Source organism: Entelurus aequoreus, linkage group LG20, assembly GCF_033978785.1.
Source record: "Entelurus aequoreus isolate RoL-2023_Sb linkage group LG20, RoL_Eaeq_v1.1, whole genome shotgun sequence".
Taxonomy (NCBI): domain Eukaryota; kingdom Metazoa; phylum Chordata; class Actinopteri; order Syngnathiformes; family Syngnathidae; genus Entelurus; species Entelurus aequoreus.
The window spans coordinates 15,617,227-15,634,003 of record NC_084750.1 but is presented as its reverse complement, the minus strand read 5'-3'; the positions used below and the strand labels follow the sequence as shown (position 1 = coordinate 15,634,003).

Genomic DNA, 16,777 nt, shown 5'->3' with positions numbered 1-16,777 from the left:
AGGAGGTTTGTGTGTCTTTTGGGTGACTAATTCAACGCAATCACTTCCTTCACTCTTCCTTGGCTTGTACCCTTAGCCACTATCCTTCCCTGTCCTTGGAACAAAACCTGTGTCTTTGCCATTGAACCACTAAGCTAACCTTTGTGCTCAACCTGAAAATGTCTCACAGCAGGTGGCCATACACCAGGGGTCTCAAACTCAATTTACCTGGTGGGGGCAGGTAAATAATAGGATTTAAACCAGACCTGGGCAAAATACATGCGGCCAGAACATACCTAAGTGTCCTTAATTGAGCAATATTGAACTTGTTACTTAGAATAACCATCAAAGAAATAAAGCTATAACCATCTCACATATGAATCAATGTTTACTTCTATAGCCCTAAATCACGAGTGTCTCAAAGGGCTGCACAAGCCACAACATTATCGGCTCAGATCCCACATCAGGGCAAGAAAAAACTCAACCCAATGGGACAATGAGAAACCTTGGAGGGGACCGCAGATGTGGGGACCCCCGCCCCACTGGGCGACCGGTGCAATGGACGTCGAGTGGATCTAGCATAATATTGTGAGAGTCCAGTCCATAGTGGCTCTAACATAATAGTGTGAGAGTCCAGTCCATAGTGGATCTAACATAATAGTGTGAGAGTCCAGTCCATAGTGGATCTAACATAATAGTGTGAGAGTCCAGTCCATAGTGGATCTAACATAATAGTGTGAGAGTCCAGTCCATAGTGGATCTAACATAATCGTGTGAGAGTCCAGTCCATAGTGGATCTAACATAATAGTGTGAGAGTCCAGTCCATAGTGGATCTAACATAATAGTGAGAGTCCAGTCCATAGTGGATCTAGCATAATAGTGTAAGAGTCCAGTCCATAGTGGATCTAACATAATAGTGTGAGAGTCCAGTCCATAGTGGATCTAACATAATAGTGTGAGTCCAGTCCATAGTGGATCTAACATAATAGTGAGAGTCCAGTCCATAGTGTAACTAACATAATAGTGTAAGAGTCCAGTCCATAGTGGATATAACATAATAGTGAGAGTCCAGTCCATAGTGGATCTAACATAATAGTGTGAGAGTCCAGTCTATAGTGGATTTAACATAATAGTGAGAGTCCAGTCCATAGTGGATCTAACATAATAGTGAGAGTCCAGTCTATAGTGGATCTAACATAATAGTGAGAGTCCAGTCCATAGTGGATCTAACATAATAGTGGGAGTCCAGTCCATAGTGGGGCCAGCAGGAGATCATCTTGAGTGGAGACAGGTCAGCAGCGCAGAGATGTCCCCAACTGATGCACAGATGATTGGTCCACCCTGGGTCCCAACTTTGGACAGCTAGCGACTCATCTGTGGTCACAGAGCAGAAAAGAAACGGCAGATCAACTGGTCTAAATATACATACACGAGCCAACTAGTAGTACTACTTGTGGAGTATAATAAACATGTACTTTGAGTAACTATTCACAAAAAAATGCAGGGAGCTGGCATTACTACTGTAGCTCCCTTTTTCCCCAGCATGCTCTGTTGCACTTTGTTGTGAATATTCGCTTAAAGTACATTGCTTAGAGTTGATGTGTGTTTATTATTCCCCATAGTCGAACAGTAGTAATAGTTGCCCTATGTATGTTTGTTGTGCTTTCCTTTTTTGTTTGTTGACACCGCAGTTTAAGGTGGCCTCCGTGTATTTAACGCCGAGTTGGGGTGTGGGAGCTCTTAAATTTAGCGGCTACAATTTTAATGTTCCTGCAGGCTGTGAGTTTGAGACCCCTGCCATAAAGCATTTCTCCAGTTGTGGTGATGAATGCGCATGCGCCACCTGCTGGAATACTGTAGTACAACTCCCTGGTCATGCAGCCCATCAACACAAAATATTTGATCGTTAACATATTAATTATGGGTGTCCTGATCTGATATTAATCTAAATAACTTAGATAACAACTACAGTACAGTAATCCCTCCTTTATTGCATCCAGATATGACTTTAATAAATAAAGTTGGACTCATTAATTATACATTGAAAATGTTCGTAGCTTTAGCATAAAAAAAAAACCTGTTAACTACCTTCTAAATAATTTTTTCAACAATATGATAGTACTCCAGACATGAAATAACACCTTTCAATCCCCTTTACACTCTTTTAATGCTGGCTAAGGCTGAGCCAATCAGTGGCCAGAATTGTCAGGTTCAAACACTGATGACATCTATTAAACAGACAAGAAGCAAGGAATCATGCAGAGACAGCGTTCAATTTGGCTCAATGAGGAGAGACGTTTGGGGCTGCACACTCAGTTACAATCTCCCACCACGCTACTGTAAATAGAAAGACAGTTTGTGTGTTTTGTGTGTCCCGAAAACCGGCTACTTCGACACCGGATACTCTGCCGCCAGTGTGTGAGTGGCAGGAAGAAAAGCTCTGACCGGCACCACCTGCTAGGTTTGCGTGTAAACATCTACACCCCAAATATAAGACGACCAGCCTTTTTTTTTGGGTCAACGCTGTATAATCTCCTGAAAACCGGCTACTTCGACACCGGACACTTTGCTGCCAGTGTGTGCGTGGCAGGAAGAAAATCTCTGACCTGCGCCACCTGCTAGGTTTGCGTGTAAAAATCTACACCCCAAATATAAGACGACCAGCCTTTTTTTCGGGTCAACGCTGTATAAACTCTTGAAAACCGGCTACTTCGACACTGGACACTCTTCCGCCAGTGTGTGAGTGGCAGGAAGAAAAGCTCTGACCTGCGCCACCTGCTAGGTTTGCGTGTAAAAATCTACACCCCAAATATAAGACGACCAGCCTTTTTTTCGGGTCAACGCTGTATAATCTCCTGAAAACCGGCTACTTCGATACCGGACACTCTGCCGCCAGTGTGTGAGTGGCAGGAAGAAAAGCTCTGACCTGCGCCACCTGCTAGGTTTGCGTGTAAAAATCTACACCCCAAATATGACGACGACCAGCCTTTTTTTGGGTCAACGCTGTATAATCTCCCGAAAACCGGCTACTTCGACACCGGACACTCTGCCGCCAGTGTGTGAGTGGCAGGAAGAAAAGCTCTGACCTGCGGCACCTGCTAGGTTTGCGTGTAAAAATCTACACTCCAAATATAAGACGACCAGACTTTTTTTCGGGTCAACGCTGTATAATCTCCCGAAAACTGGCTACTTTGACACCGGACACTCTTCCGCCAGTGTGTGAGTGGCAGGAAGAAAAGCTCTGACCTGCGCCACCTGCTAGGTTTGCGTGTAAAAATCTACACTCCAAATATAAGACGACCAGCCTTTTTTCGGGTCAACGCTGTATAATCTCCCGAAAACCGGCTACTTTGACACCGGACACTCTTCCGCCAGTGTGTGAGTGGCAGGAAGAAAAGCTCTGACCTGCGCCACCTGCTAGGTTTGCGTGTAAAAATCTACACCCCAAATATAAGACGACCAGCCTTTTTTCGGGTCAACGCTGTATAATCTCTTGAAAACCAGCTACTTCGACACCGGATACTCTGCCGCCAGTGTGTGAGTGGCAGGAAGAAAAGCTCTGACCTGCGCCACCTGCTAGGTTTGCGTGTAAAAATCTACACCCCAAATATAACACGACCAGCCTTTTTTCGGGTCAACGCTGTATAATCTCTTGAAAACCGGCTACTTCGACACCGGATACTCTGCCGCCAGTGTGTGAGTGGCAGGAAGAAAAGCTCTGACCTGCGCCACCTGCTAGGTTTGCGTGTAAAAATCTACACCCCAAATATAAGACGACCAGCCTTTTTTTCGGGTCAACGCTGTATAATCGCTTGAAAACCGGCTACTTCGACACCGGATACTCTGCCGCCAGTGTATGAGTGGCAGGAAGAAAAGCTCTGACCTGCGCCACCTGCTAGGTTTGTGTGTAAAAATCTACACCCCAAATATAAGACGACCAGCCTTTTTTTCGGGTCAACGCTGTATAATCTGCCGAAAACCGGCTACTTCGACACCGGACACTTTGCCGCCAGTGTGGGACTGGCAGGAAGAAAAGCTCTGACCTGCGCCACCTGCTAGGTTTGCGTGTAAAAATCTGCACCCCAAATATAAGACGACCAGCCTTTTTTCGGGTCAACGCTGTATAATCTCTTGAAAACCGGCTACTTCGACACCGGATACTCTGCCGCCAGTGTGTGAGTGGCAGGAAGAAAAGCTCTGACCTGCGCCACCTGCTAGGTTTGCGTGTAAAAATTTACACCCCAAATATAAGACGACCAGCCTTTTTTCGGGTCAACGCTGTATAATCTCTTGAAAACCGGCTACTTCGACACCGGATACTCTGCCGCCAGTGTGTGAGTGGCAGGAAGAAAAGCTCTGACCTGCGCCACCTGCTAGGTTTGCGTGTAAAAATTTACACCCCAAATATAAGACGACCAGCCTTTTTTTCGGGTCAACGCTGTATAATCTCTTGAAAACCGGCTACTTCGACACCGGATACTCTGCCGCCAGTGTGTGAGTGGCAGGAAGAAAAGCTCTGACCTGCGCCACCTGCTAGGTTTGCATGTAAAAATCTACACCCCAAATATAAGACGACCAGCCTTTTTTCGGGTCAACGCTGTATAATCTCTTGAAAACCGGCTACTTCGACACTGGATACTCTGCCGCCAGTGTGTGAGTGGCAGGAAGAAAAGCTCTGACCTGCGCCACCTGCTAGGTTTGCGTGTAAAAATCTACACCCCAAATATAAGACGACCAGCCTTTTTTTCGGGTCAACGCTGTATAATCTCTTGAAAACCGGCTACTTCGACACCGGATACTCTGCCGCCAGTGTGTGAGTGGCAGGAAGAAAAGCTCTGACCTGCGCCACCTGCTAGGTTTGTGTGTAAAAATCTACACCCCAAATATAAGACGACCAGCCTTTTTTTCGGGTCAACGCTGTATAATCTCCCGAAAACCGGCTACTTCGACACCGGACACTTTGCCGCCAGTGTGGGACTGGCAGGAAGAAAAGCTCTGACCTGCGCCACCTGCTAGGTTTGCGTGTAAAAATCTGCACCCCAAATATAAGACGACCAGCCTTTTTTCGGGTCAACGCTGTATAATCTCTTGAAAACCGGCTACTTCGACACCGGATACTCTGCCGCCAGTGTGTGAGTGGCAGGAAGAAAAGCTCTGACCTGCACCACCTGCTAGGTTTGCGTGTAAAAATCTACACTGCAAATATAAGACGACCAGCCTTTTTTTCGGGTCAACGCTGTATAATCTCTTGAAAACCGGCTACTTCGACACCGGATACTCTGCCGCCAGTGTGTGAGTGGCAGGAAGAAAAGCTCTGACCTCCGCCACCTGCTAGGTTTGCGTGTAAAAATCTACACCCCAAATATAAGACGACCAGCCTTTTTTTCGGGTCAACGCTTTATAATCTCCCGGAAACCGGCTACTTCGACACCGGACACTTTGCCGCCAGTGTGTGAGTGGCAGGAAGAAAAGCTCTGACCTGCGCCACCTGCTAGGTTTGCGTGTAAAAACCTACACTCCAAATATAAGACGACCAGCCTTTTTTCGGGTCAACACTGTATAATCTCCCGAAAACCGGCTACTTCGACACCGGACACTCTGCCGCCAGTGTGTGAGTGGCAGGAAGAAAAGCTCTGACCTGCGCCACCTGCTAGGTTTGCGTGTAAAAATCTACACCCCAAATATAAGACGACCAGCCTTTTTTCGGGTCAACGCTGTATAATCTCTTGAAAATCGGCTACTTCGACACTGGACACTCTGCCGCCAGTGTGTGAGTGGCAGGAAGAAAACTCTGACCGGCGCCACCTGCTAGGTTTGCGTGTAAAAATCTACACTCCAAATATAAGACGACCAGCCTTTTTTTCGGGTCAACGCTGTATAATCTCCCGAAAACCGGCTACTTCGACACCGGACACTCTTCCGCCAGTGTGTGAGTGGCAGGAAGAAAAGCTCTGACCTGCGCCACCTGCTAGGTTTGCGTGTAAAAATCTACACTCCAAATATAGGACGACCAGCCTTTTTTCGGGTCAACGCTGTATAATATTCCGAAAACCGGCTACTTCGACACTGGACACTCTTCCGCCAGTGTGTGAGTGGCAGGAAGAAAAGCTCTGACCTGCGCCACCTGCTAGGTTTGCGTATAAAAATCTACACCCCAAATATAAGATGACCAGCCTTTTTTCGGGTCAACGCTGTATAATCTCCCGAAAACCGGCTACTTTGACACCGGACACTCTTCCGCCAGTGTGTGAGTGGCAGGAAGAAAAGCTCTGACCTGCGCCACCTGCTAGGTTTGCGTGTAAAAATCTACACCCCAAATATAAGACGACCAGCCTTTTTTTCGGGTCAACGCTGTATAATTTCCCGAAAACCGGCTACTTCGATACCGGACACTCTTCTGCCAGTGTGTGAGTGGCAGGAAGAAAAGCTCTGACCTGCGCCACCTGCTAGGTTTGCATGTAAAAATCTACACCCCAAATATAAGACGACCAGCCTTTTTTCGGGTCAACGCTGTATAATCTCTTGAAAACCGGCTACTTTGACACCGGACACTCTTCCGCCAGTGTGTGAGTGGCAGGAAGAAAAGCTCTGACCTGCGCCACCTGCTAGGTTTGCGTGTAAAAATCTACACCCCAAATATAAGACGACCAGCCTTTTTTCGGGTCAACGCTGTATAATCTCCCGAAAACCGGCTACTTCGACACCGGACACTCTTCCGCCAGTGTGTGAGTGGCAGGAAGAAAAGCTCTGACCTGCGGCACCTGCTAGGTTTGCGTGTAAAAATCTACACTCCAAATATAAGACGACCAGACTTTTTTTCGGGTCAACGCTGTATAATCTCCCGAAAACCGGCTACTTCGACACCGGACACTCTGCCGCCAGTGTGTAAGTGGCAGGAAGAAAAGCTCTGACCTGCGGCACCTGCTAGGTTTGCGTGTAAAAATCTACACTCCAAATATAAGACGACCAGCCTTTTTTCGGGTCAACGCTGTATAATCTCCCGAAAACCGGCTACTTCGACACCGGACACTCTTCCGCCAGTGTGTGAGTGGCAGGAAGAAAAGCTCTGACCTGCGCCACCTGCTAGGTTTGCGTGTAAAAATCTACACTCCAAATATAACACGACCAGCCTTTTTTCGGGTCAACGCTGTATAATCTTCCGAAAACCGGCTACTTTGACACTGGACACTCTTCCGCCAGTGTGTGAGTGGCAGGAAGAAAAGCTCTGACCTGCGCCACCTGCTAGGTTTGCCTGTAAAAATCTGCACCCCAAATATAAGACGACCAGCCTTTTTTCGGGTCAAACGCTGTATAATCTCTTGAAAACCGGCTACTTCGACACCGGACACGCTGCCGCCAGTGTGTGAGTGGCAGGAAGAAAAGCTCTGTGCTGCGCCACCTGCTAGGTTTGCGTGTAAAAATCTACACCCCAAATATAAGACGACCAGCCTTTTTTCGGGTCAACGCTGTATAATCTCCCGAAAACCGGCTACTTCGACACCGGACACTCTTCCGCCAGTGTGTGAGTGGCAGGAAGAAAAGCTCTGACCTGCGCCACCTGCTAGGTTTGCGTGTAAAAATCTACACCCCAAATATAAGACGACCAGCCTTTTTTCGGGTCAACGCTGTATAATCTCCCGAAAACCGGCTACTTTGACACCGGACACTCTTCCGCCAGTGTGTGAGTGGCAGGAAGAAAAGCTCTGACCTGCGCCACCTGCTAGGTTTGCGTGTAAAAATCTACACCCCAAATATAAGACGACCAGCCTTTTTTTCGGGTCAACGCTGTATAATCTCTTGAAAACCGGCTACTTCGACACCGGATACTCTGCCGCCAGTGTGTGAGTGGCAGGAAGAAAAGCTCTGACCTGCGCCACCTGCTAGGTTTGCGTGTAAAAATCTACACCCCAAATATAAGACGACCAGCCTTTTTTCGGGTCAACGCTGTATAATCTCCCGAAAACCGGCTACTTCGACACCGGACACTCTTCCGCCAGTGTGTGAGTGGCAGGAAGAAAAGCTCTGACCTGCGCCACCTGCTAGGTTTGCGTGTAAAAATCTACACTCCAAATATAACACGACCAGCCTTTTTTCGGGTCAACGCTGTATAATCTTCCGAAAACCGGCTACTTTGACACTGGACACTCTTCCGCCAGTGTGTGAGTGGCAGGAAGAAAAGCTCTGACCTGCGCCACCTGCTAGGTTTGCCTGTAAAAATCTGCACCCCAAATATAAGACGACCAGCCTTTTTTCGGGTCAAACGCTGTATAATCTCTTGAAAACCGGCTACTTCGACACCGGACACGCTGCCGCCAGTGTGTGAGTGGCAGGAAGAAAAGCTCTGTGCTGCGCCACCTGCTAGGTTTGCGTGTAAAAATCTACACCCCAAATATAAGACGACCAGCCTTTTTTCGGGTCAACGCTGTATAATCTCCCGAAAACCGGCTACTTCGACACCGGACACTCTTCCGCCAGTGTGTGAGTGGCAGGAAGAAAAGCTCTGACCTGCGCCACCTGCTAGGTTTGCGTGTAAAAATCTACACCCCAAATATAAGACGACCAGCCTTTTTTCGGGTCAACGCTGTATAATCTCCCGAAAACCGGCTATTTCGACACCGGACACTCTGCCGCCAGTGTGTGAGTGGCAGGAAGAAAAGCTCTGACCTGCGCCACCTGCTAGGTTTGCGTGTAAAAATCTACACTCCAAATATAAGACGACCAGCCTTTTTTCGGGTCAACGCTGTATAATCTCCCAAAAGCCGGCTACTTCGACACCGGATACTCTGCCGCCAGTGTGTGAGTGGCAGGAAGAAAAGCTCTGACCTGCGGCACCTGCTAGGTTTGCCTGTAAAAATCTGCACCCCAAATATAAGACAACCACTCTGGCACACCAGCTAAACATACCTAAGTGTGCTAAATCTAAAACATGACATTTGTCAATGTAAAAAAAGTATCAAATAATTAGTTTTATATTACGTATAGATACGAAGTTCCAAAGCCTATTAGAAGGTATCCAGTAACAAACGTGTCCGCATCACTCAACTTAATGCATCATGTGCTTGCTTGATTTAGTTAATTATGTCTATCATAAGGTTAGTGTTTTTTTACATGGCATTGTTCTGTGCCTTTTGTACCATTCCACACTACAAAATAAAAGTATGTGCTATGGTTTGTGTTGATATCGTATCGGATTAATATCAGATAAGTGAAAAAAAGCGACACCCCTGATATTAATATTGACAGCAGTCATTCTCTGCGTGTCCATGTTGTTAACCCCAGTGCTTGGCTCGCCACAGACGCAGTGGATCTGGGTTCCCCGGACGAGCTGATGGATATTTCCGAGGCGGACGAGGGGGTGTGGCCAGGCGGGGCGGGGCCCGACGTGAACCCGCCCACCATCACCATCAGCAACAGCGTGACCACGTTAAACCTGGGCGCCAAGGCCATGAAGAAGTGTCGTCTGGGCGGGCGCGGCAGCAAGGACAAAGAGGCCGGCCCCCCCGCCGGCGGCGGCCGGGCGGCCAGCGAGCACGCCGAGGTCTCCGCCAAGCGCCTCACGCTGACCTCCAGCCAGTCGGTGCCCAAGGCGGGGGCGCTCACCAACCTGACGCGCACCGCCAGCGCCGTATTCTCCCGCTCCTTTGAGCAGGTCGCCCCGCCCCCCAGTAACCACACTGCCTCAGAATCCGGCCACTATCCATGCAGTCTTCAAGAGGAAGGGATGGGGTACTTAAGTCCAGGTCCCAACCACACGCAGCGCTCTCCCAGCATCGGTGTGCACCTTGGCTCGGACCTTTGAGGTATTTTAACATGAACCTTTCCTAACCGACCCTGCCAGTCTACACACCTGGACCTGCCAGCCATGACCACTCCGAGGGACCAGGATCCTTGGCGAGGAACACTGTGGTGGTTTCTCTACGCAAACGGCGTCCATCCCAGACGTGTGTTCTCTGGGACAAAAAAAAAGCCACCTTGCAGCTTTCTCCGACTGGTCCGGTTGTCAGGATCAAATTGCACTCCTCACCTCGTCTAAATAGGTGCACTTGAAGGGGATCTGCCCTTTTTTTGGAATTTTGCCTATCATTCACAATCCTGAGGTAAGACCAGAACACATTTCTTTTTTCGATGCGTTCTAAATAGCTAATAAATGTCATCAAAAGTCCGCTTACAATGGAGCCTAGTGGACTCGCTCTATTCTGCCAACAAAGCCCTTAAAAAAACATCCAATTAAGGTTTTATATACACACTAAGTATATATGTTTAATAACATTTAATATTTACATATTTTGCTCATTCACGACATTCGCTTTTCCCCTCGGCAACATCACTGATTACTACTCACTGCCGACAAACATAATAAAACATCACTTACTGTACAATGTCTGCTCTCACTGGGATGCCAACTGATAGAATGTTGTCATATATAATCCTCGCAAAAAAACAGTAGGGTCTTTTCCTGTCTTTCTCGTCATTTCAGGGTCTAAATTGGCTGTCAAAGTGTACCAACTTGCATGTACGTCCTTCCGCTAGACATTATTTATGATCGAGAATAAACTTGGACAAGCGCGGACGCGAGAAAGCAGCTCACCAGTCCACGATGTCAACGGCGCCGCTATAAATAGTTTGTCTGCGTTAGAGCTTATAATAATATCACTAATACCCAGATAAATGGAGTATTATTGGCACTTTTTGATGAAACCTAATACAACATCACTTACTGTACAATGTCTGCTCTCACTGGGATGCCAACTGATAGAATTATGATTGAATATAATAATTGCAACAAAAAAAAACAGTAGGGTGAACCCTAGCGTCTTTTCCTGTCTTTCTCGCCATTTTCGGGTCTAAACTTGTCGGAATACGTCCTCGTCCTTCCACTATCCAGGTGAGAGACATTATTTATGAATTAGAATAAACTGTCACAAGTATTATTGCCGCTTTTTGGATGAAACATCATAAAACATCACTTACTGTACAATGTCTGCTCTCACTGGGATGCCAACTGATAGAATGTTGTCATATATAATCCTGGCAAAAAAACAGTAGGGTCTTTTCCTGTCTTTCTCATCATTTCCGGGTCTAAATTGGCTGTCAGAGTGTACCAACTTGCATGTACATCCTTCCGCTAGACATTATTTATGATCGAGAATAAACTTGGACAAGCGCGGACGCGAGAAAGCAGCTCACCAGCCGACGACGTCAACGCTGGCACACAAGCCGGTGATCACGGCGCCGCTATAAATAGTTTGTCTGCATTAGAGCTTATAATAATATCACTAATACCCAGATAAATGGAGTATTATTGGCACTTTTTGATTAAACCTAATACAACATCACTTACTGTACAATGTCTGCTCTCACTGGGATGCCAACTGATAGAATTATGATTGAATATAATAATTGCAACAAAAAAAAACAGTAGGGTGAACCCTAGCGTCTTTTCCTGTCTTTCTCGCCATTTTCGGGTCTAAACTTGTCGGAATACGTCCTCGTCCTTCCACTATCCAGGTGAGAGACATTATTTATGAATTAGAATAAACTGTCACAAGTATTATTGCCGCTTTTTGGATGAAACATCATAAAACATCACTTACTGTACAATGTCTGCTCTCACTGGGATGCCAACTGATAGAATGTTGTCATATATAATCCTGGCAAAAAAACAGTAGGGTCTTTTCCTGTCTTTCTCATCATTTCCGGGTCTAAATTGGCTGTCAGAGTGTACCAACTTGCATGTACATCCTTCCGCTAGACATTATTTATGATCGAGAATAAACTTGGACAAGCGCGGACGCGAGAAAGCAGCTCACCAGCCGACGACGTCAACGCTGGCACACAAGCCGGTGATCACGGCGCCGCTATAAATAGTTTGTCTGCGTTACAGCTTATAATAATATCACTAATACCCAGATAAATGGAGTATTATTGGCACTTTTTGATTAAACCTAATACAACATCACTTACTGTACAATGTCTGCTCTCACTGGGATGCCAACTGATAGAATTATGATTGAATATAATTGCAACAAAAAAAAACAGTAGGGTGAACCCTAGCGTCTTTTCCTGTCTTTCTCGCCATTTTCGGGTCTAAACTTGTCGGAATACGTCCTCGTCCTTCCACTATCCAGGTGAGAGACATTATTTATGAATTAGAATAAACTGTCACAAGTATTATTGCCGCTTTTTGGGTGAAACATCATAAAACATCACTTACTGTACAATGTCTGCTCTCACTGGGATGCCAACTGATAGAATGTTGTCATATATAATCCTGGCAAAAAAAACAGTAGGGTCTTTTCCTGTCTTTCTCGTCATTTCCGGGTCTAAATTGGCTGTCAGAGTGTACCAACTTGCATGTACATCCTTCCGCTAGACATTATTTATGATCGAGAATAAACTTGGACAAGCGCGGACGCGAGAAAGCAGCTCACCAGCCCACGATGTCAACGTTGGCACACAAGCCGGTGATCACGGCGCTGCTATAAATAGTTTGTCTGCGTTAGAGCTTATAATAATATCACTAATACCCAGATAAATGGGAGTATTATTGGCACTTTTTGATTAAACCTAATACAACATCACTTACTGTACAATGTCTGCTCTCACTGGGATGCCAACTGATAGAATTATGATTGAATATAATAATTGCAACAAAAAAAAAACAGTAGGGTGAACCCTAGCGTCTTTTCCTGTCTTTCTCGCCATTTTCAGGTCTAAACTGGCTGTCAAAGTGTACCAACTTGTCGGAATACGTCCTCGTCCTTCCACTATCCAGGTGAGAGACGTTATTTATGAATTAGAATAAACTGTCACGAGTATTATCGGCGCTTTTTGGATGAAACATCATAAAACATCACTTACTGTACAATGTCTGCTCTCACTGGGATGCCAACTGATAGAATGTTGTCATATATAATCCTGGCAAAAAAAACAGTAGGGTCTTTTCCTGTCTTTCTCGTCATTTCAGGGTCTAAATTGGCTGTCAAAGTGTACCAACTTGCATGTACATCCTTCCGCTAGACATTATTTATGATCGAGAATAAACTTGGACAAGCGCGGACGCGAGAAAGCAGCTCACCAGCCCACGATGTCAACGGCGCTGCTATAAATAGTTTGTCTGCGTTAGAGCTTATAATAATATCACTAATACCCAGATAAATGGAGTATTATTGGCACTTTTTGATTAAACCTAATACAACATCACTTACTGTACAATGTCTGCTCTCACTGGGATGCCAACTGATAGAATTATGATTGAATATAATAATTGCAACAAAAAAAACAATAGGGTGAACCCTAGCGTCTTTTCCTGTCTTTCTCGCCATTTTCGGGTCTAAACTGGCTGTCAAAGTGTACCAACTTGTCGCAATACGTCCTCGTCCTTCCGCTATCCAGGTGAGAGACATCATTTATGAATTAGAATAAACTGTCACAAGTATTATCGCCGCTTTTTGGATGAAACATCATAAAACATCACTTACTGTACAATGTCTGCTCTCACTGGGATGCCAACTGATAGAATGTTGTCATATATAATCCTGGCAAAAAAACAGTAGGGTCTTTTCCTGTCTTTCTCGTCATTTTCGGGTCTAAATTGGCTGTCAGAGTGTACCAACTTGCATGTACATCCTTCCGCTAGACATTATTTATGATCGAGAATAAACTTGGACAAGCGCGGACGCGAGAAAGCAGCTCACCAGTCGACGACGTCAACGTTGGCACACAAGCTGGTGATCACGGCGCCGCTATAAATAGTTTGTCTGCGTTACAGCTTATAATAATATCACTAATACCCAGATAAATGGAGTATTATTGGCACTTTTTGATGAAACCTAATACAACATCACTTACTGTACAATGTCTGCTCTCACTGGGATGCCAACTGATAGAATTATGATTGAATATAATAATTGCAAAAAAAAAACAGTAGGGTGGAACTGGAAATAAACACAAGACATATATATATACTCTATTAGCCACAACACAACCAGGCTTATATTTAATATGCCACAAATTAATCCCGCATAACAAACACCTCCCCCCTCCCGTCCATATAACCCGCCAATACAAATCAAACACCCACACAGCACACTCAATCCCACAGCCCAAAGTACCGTTCACCTCCGTAAAGTTCATACAGCACATATATTTCCCCAAAGTTACGTACGTGACATGCATAGCGGCACGCACGTACGGGCAAGCGATCAAATGTTTGGAAGCCGCAGCTGCGTACTCACGGTTCCGCGTCTGCGTATCCAACTCAAAGTCCTCCTGGTAAGAGTCTCTGTTGTCCCAGTTCTCCACATGCCAATGGTAAAGCTTGATTTTCATCTTTCGGGAATGTAAACAATGAAACACCGGCTGTGTTTGTGTTGCTGCAGCCAGCTGCAATACACCGCTTCCCACCTACAGCTTTCTTCTTTGCTGTCTCCATTGTTCATTGAACAAATTGCAAAAGATTCACCAACACAGATGTCCAGAATACTGTGGAATTTTGCGAGGAAAACAGTCTACTTAATAGCTGGCCACAATGCTGTCCCAAAATGTCCGCTACAATCCGTGACGTCATCATACCGAAACGTTTTCAGCAGGATATTTCGGCGGGAAATTTAAAATTGCACTTTACTAATCTAACCCGGCCGTATTGGCATGTGTTGCAATGTTAAGATTTCATCATTGATATATAAAGTGTCAGACTGCGTGCTCAGTAGTAGTGGCTTTCAGTAGGCCTTTAAAGTCATACCCAACAATTGCGACAACTTTTTACTGTCAACTGAGTTTCGTTTATTTAATGATTTCTGCTGAGGGTGTGCCTCTGCATTTTGTACAATGTCTGCTCTCACTGGGATGCCAACTGATAGAATTATGTCATATATAATCCTCGCAAAAAAACAGTAGGGTGGAACCGAGCGTCTTTTCCTGTCTTTCACGCCATTTTCGGGTCTAAACTGGCTGTCAAAGTGTACCAACTTGTCGCAATACGTCCTCGTCCTTCCGCTATCCAGGTGAGAGACATTATTTATGATCTAGAATAAACTGTCACAAGTATTATCGGCGCTTTTTGGATGAAACATCATAAAACATCACTTACTGTACAATGTCTGCTCTCACTGGGATGCCAATGTTGTCATATATAATCCTCGCAAAAAAAAACAGTAGGGTGGAACCGGAACCGGGCGTCTTTTCCTGTCTTTCTCGCCATTTTCGGGTCTAAACTGGCTGTCAAAGTGTACCAATTTGTCGCAATACGTCCTCGTCCTTCCGCTATCCAGGTGAGAGACATTATTTATGATCTAGAATGAACTTTCACAAGTGCGGACGCAGCTGAGATAGGCTCCAGCGACCCCGAAAGGGACAAGCGGTAGAAAATGGATGGATGGATGGATGGAAGTGCGGACGCGAGAAAGCCGCTCACCAGCCGATGACGTCAACGTTGGCACACAAGCCGGTGATCACGGCGCCGCTATAAATGGTTTGTCTGCGTTAGCGCTTATAATAACAATATCACTAATACTCTAAGTATTCAAGTTGTGAAATGTAAACACAGCAGCAAAAATGAGTGATTTTCATGATAAAGTACACAATCCCCATTGTTGATGAATGCCTTTTAATGTCGATCCCCTCTGGCTGACACTATTTATTTTTAGTCCCCCGGCTGACCAGCAACTAGCATTGTGGAGCAACTCCCCAGAGCTATTAATATTCACCTCCATTACTGCAAATAAACTGCATTCCTTAGTATTTTAAGTACAATTTATCATCGGAGGATGATGCTAAACATGTTACACACCTAGAGCAAGCCAGGAGCAGCTAAGCTAACTGCTAAACTAGCTTTATTTTTTTATTTTATTTTTTATTTAAAAAAAAAAAAGCTTAACTAGCTTTAAACAACACCAGTGTTTCATAAAGTTTAAAAAGTGTAGCTGGAGTATTATTGGCACGTTTTGGATGGTTATTTAGTGGGTTTTATGGGCGGGAAAATGTAAGCGGACTTTTATTTACGTATATACGAGTTAGTATGCATTAAAAAAAACGAACAATTGGGAAAATTCAAAAAAAAAAAGTGCAGTTCCCCTTTAAAGCTCATGAAAAAACACTGTGTGACAAAAGTATTTGGACTTTCTACCAGTTGTGTGTTGCCTTTGCATGCCTTTTCCGTACCTTCACCTTTACCTTCCCCCTGTTTGGCGGGGTCGATGTTAAGTGTTTAGTCCTCCGAACTGATTTTTAGCGTGGAGGCTGCTGATATGAATGGGAAAAAGTCAAATCTTTGTACGACTTTTCAAAAGATTGCTTTGTTTTCCTCATAGCAATACACATTTTACCTTCAGTGTTTCCCTTCTTTTGGACGCCACTTTGTACAAATATGGAGGGAGAAACCACTCGCTAATAAGGATGCAGATCAGTTCTTGATGTTTACAACGGCGCAGCGAACAAAGTCTAATAACAAGGAAGTATTGCACTGAGAGAAAATATATATTTTTTTGGAATGAACTGTCAGTTGTGGTGCACCAGCAACCCATATTTGGGTTGTACTCTTAAGTGAAGATTCCCACCATATTTGTACTTACTTCCTGTTTTTCCCTTGTGGTAATCACATTGCAGAACATTGCGATTTTCTTTCCAAACAAAACAAAAAAATTCCTATTCTTAATTCAAACACTAAGGTGTACCCTTGTCTGTGCTACTAACCATTGATATACAGTACATATTTTGGTGGGACAATCTTGGTGTTTTGGTAAGTTGCTTTACAGAATGTGACTGGTTCTGCTCTTGTTGTACTAAAGATGTTTTTAT

At 45.1% G+C, this 16,777-nt stretch overlaps 1 protein-coding gene across 4 annotated transcripts in view; it reads left to right on the top strand.

Moving 5' to 3' along the window:
• Nucleotides 1-16,777, top strand: part of LOC133635950 (hyccin-like) — a 95,074-nt gene extending 78,297 nt beyond the window's left edge. For 2 of the 4 annotated variants that reach the window (XM_062029448.1, XM_062029449.1), the window contains one exon: nt 9,277-16,777. In XM_062029448.1, coding sequence (XP_061885432.1) covers nt 9,277-9,779 — 503 coding nt within the window. In that variant the 3' untranslated portion in view covers nt 9,780-16,777. The remainder of the gene's footprint in view (nt 1-9,276) is intronic. The other 2 variants (XM_062029451.1, XM_062029450.1) reach the window with 1 other exon arrangement.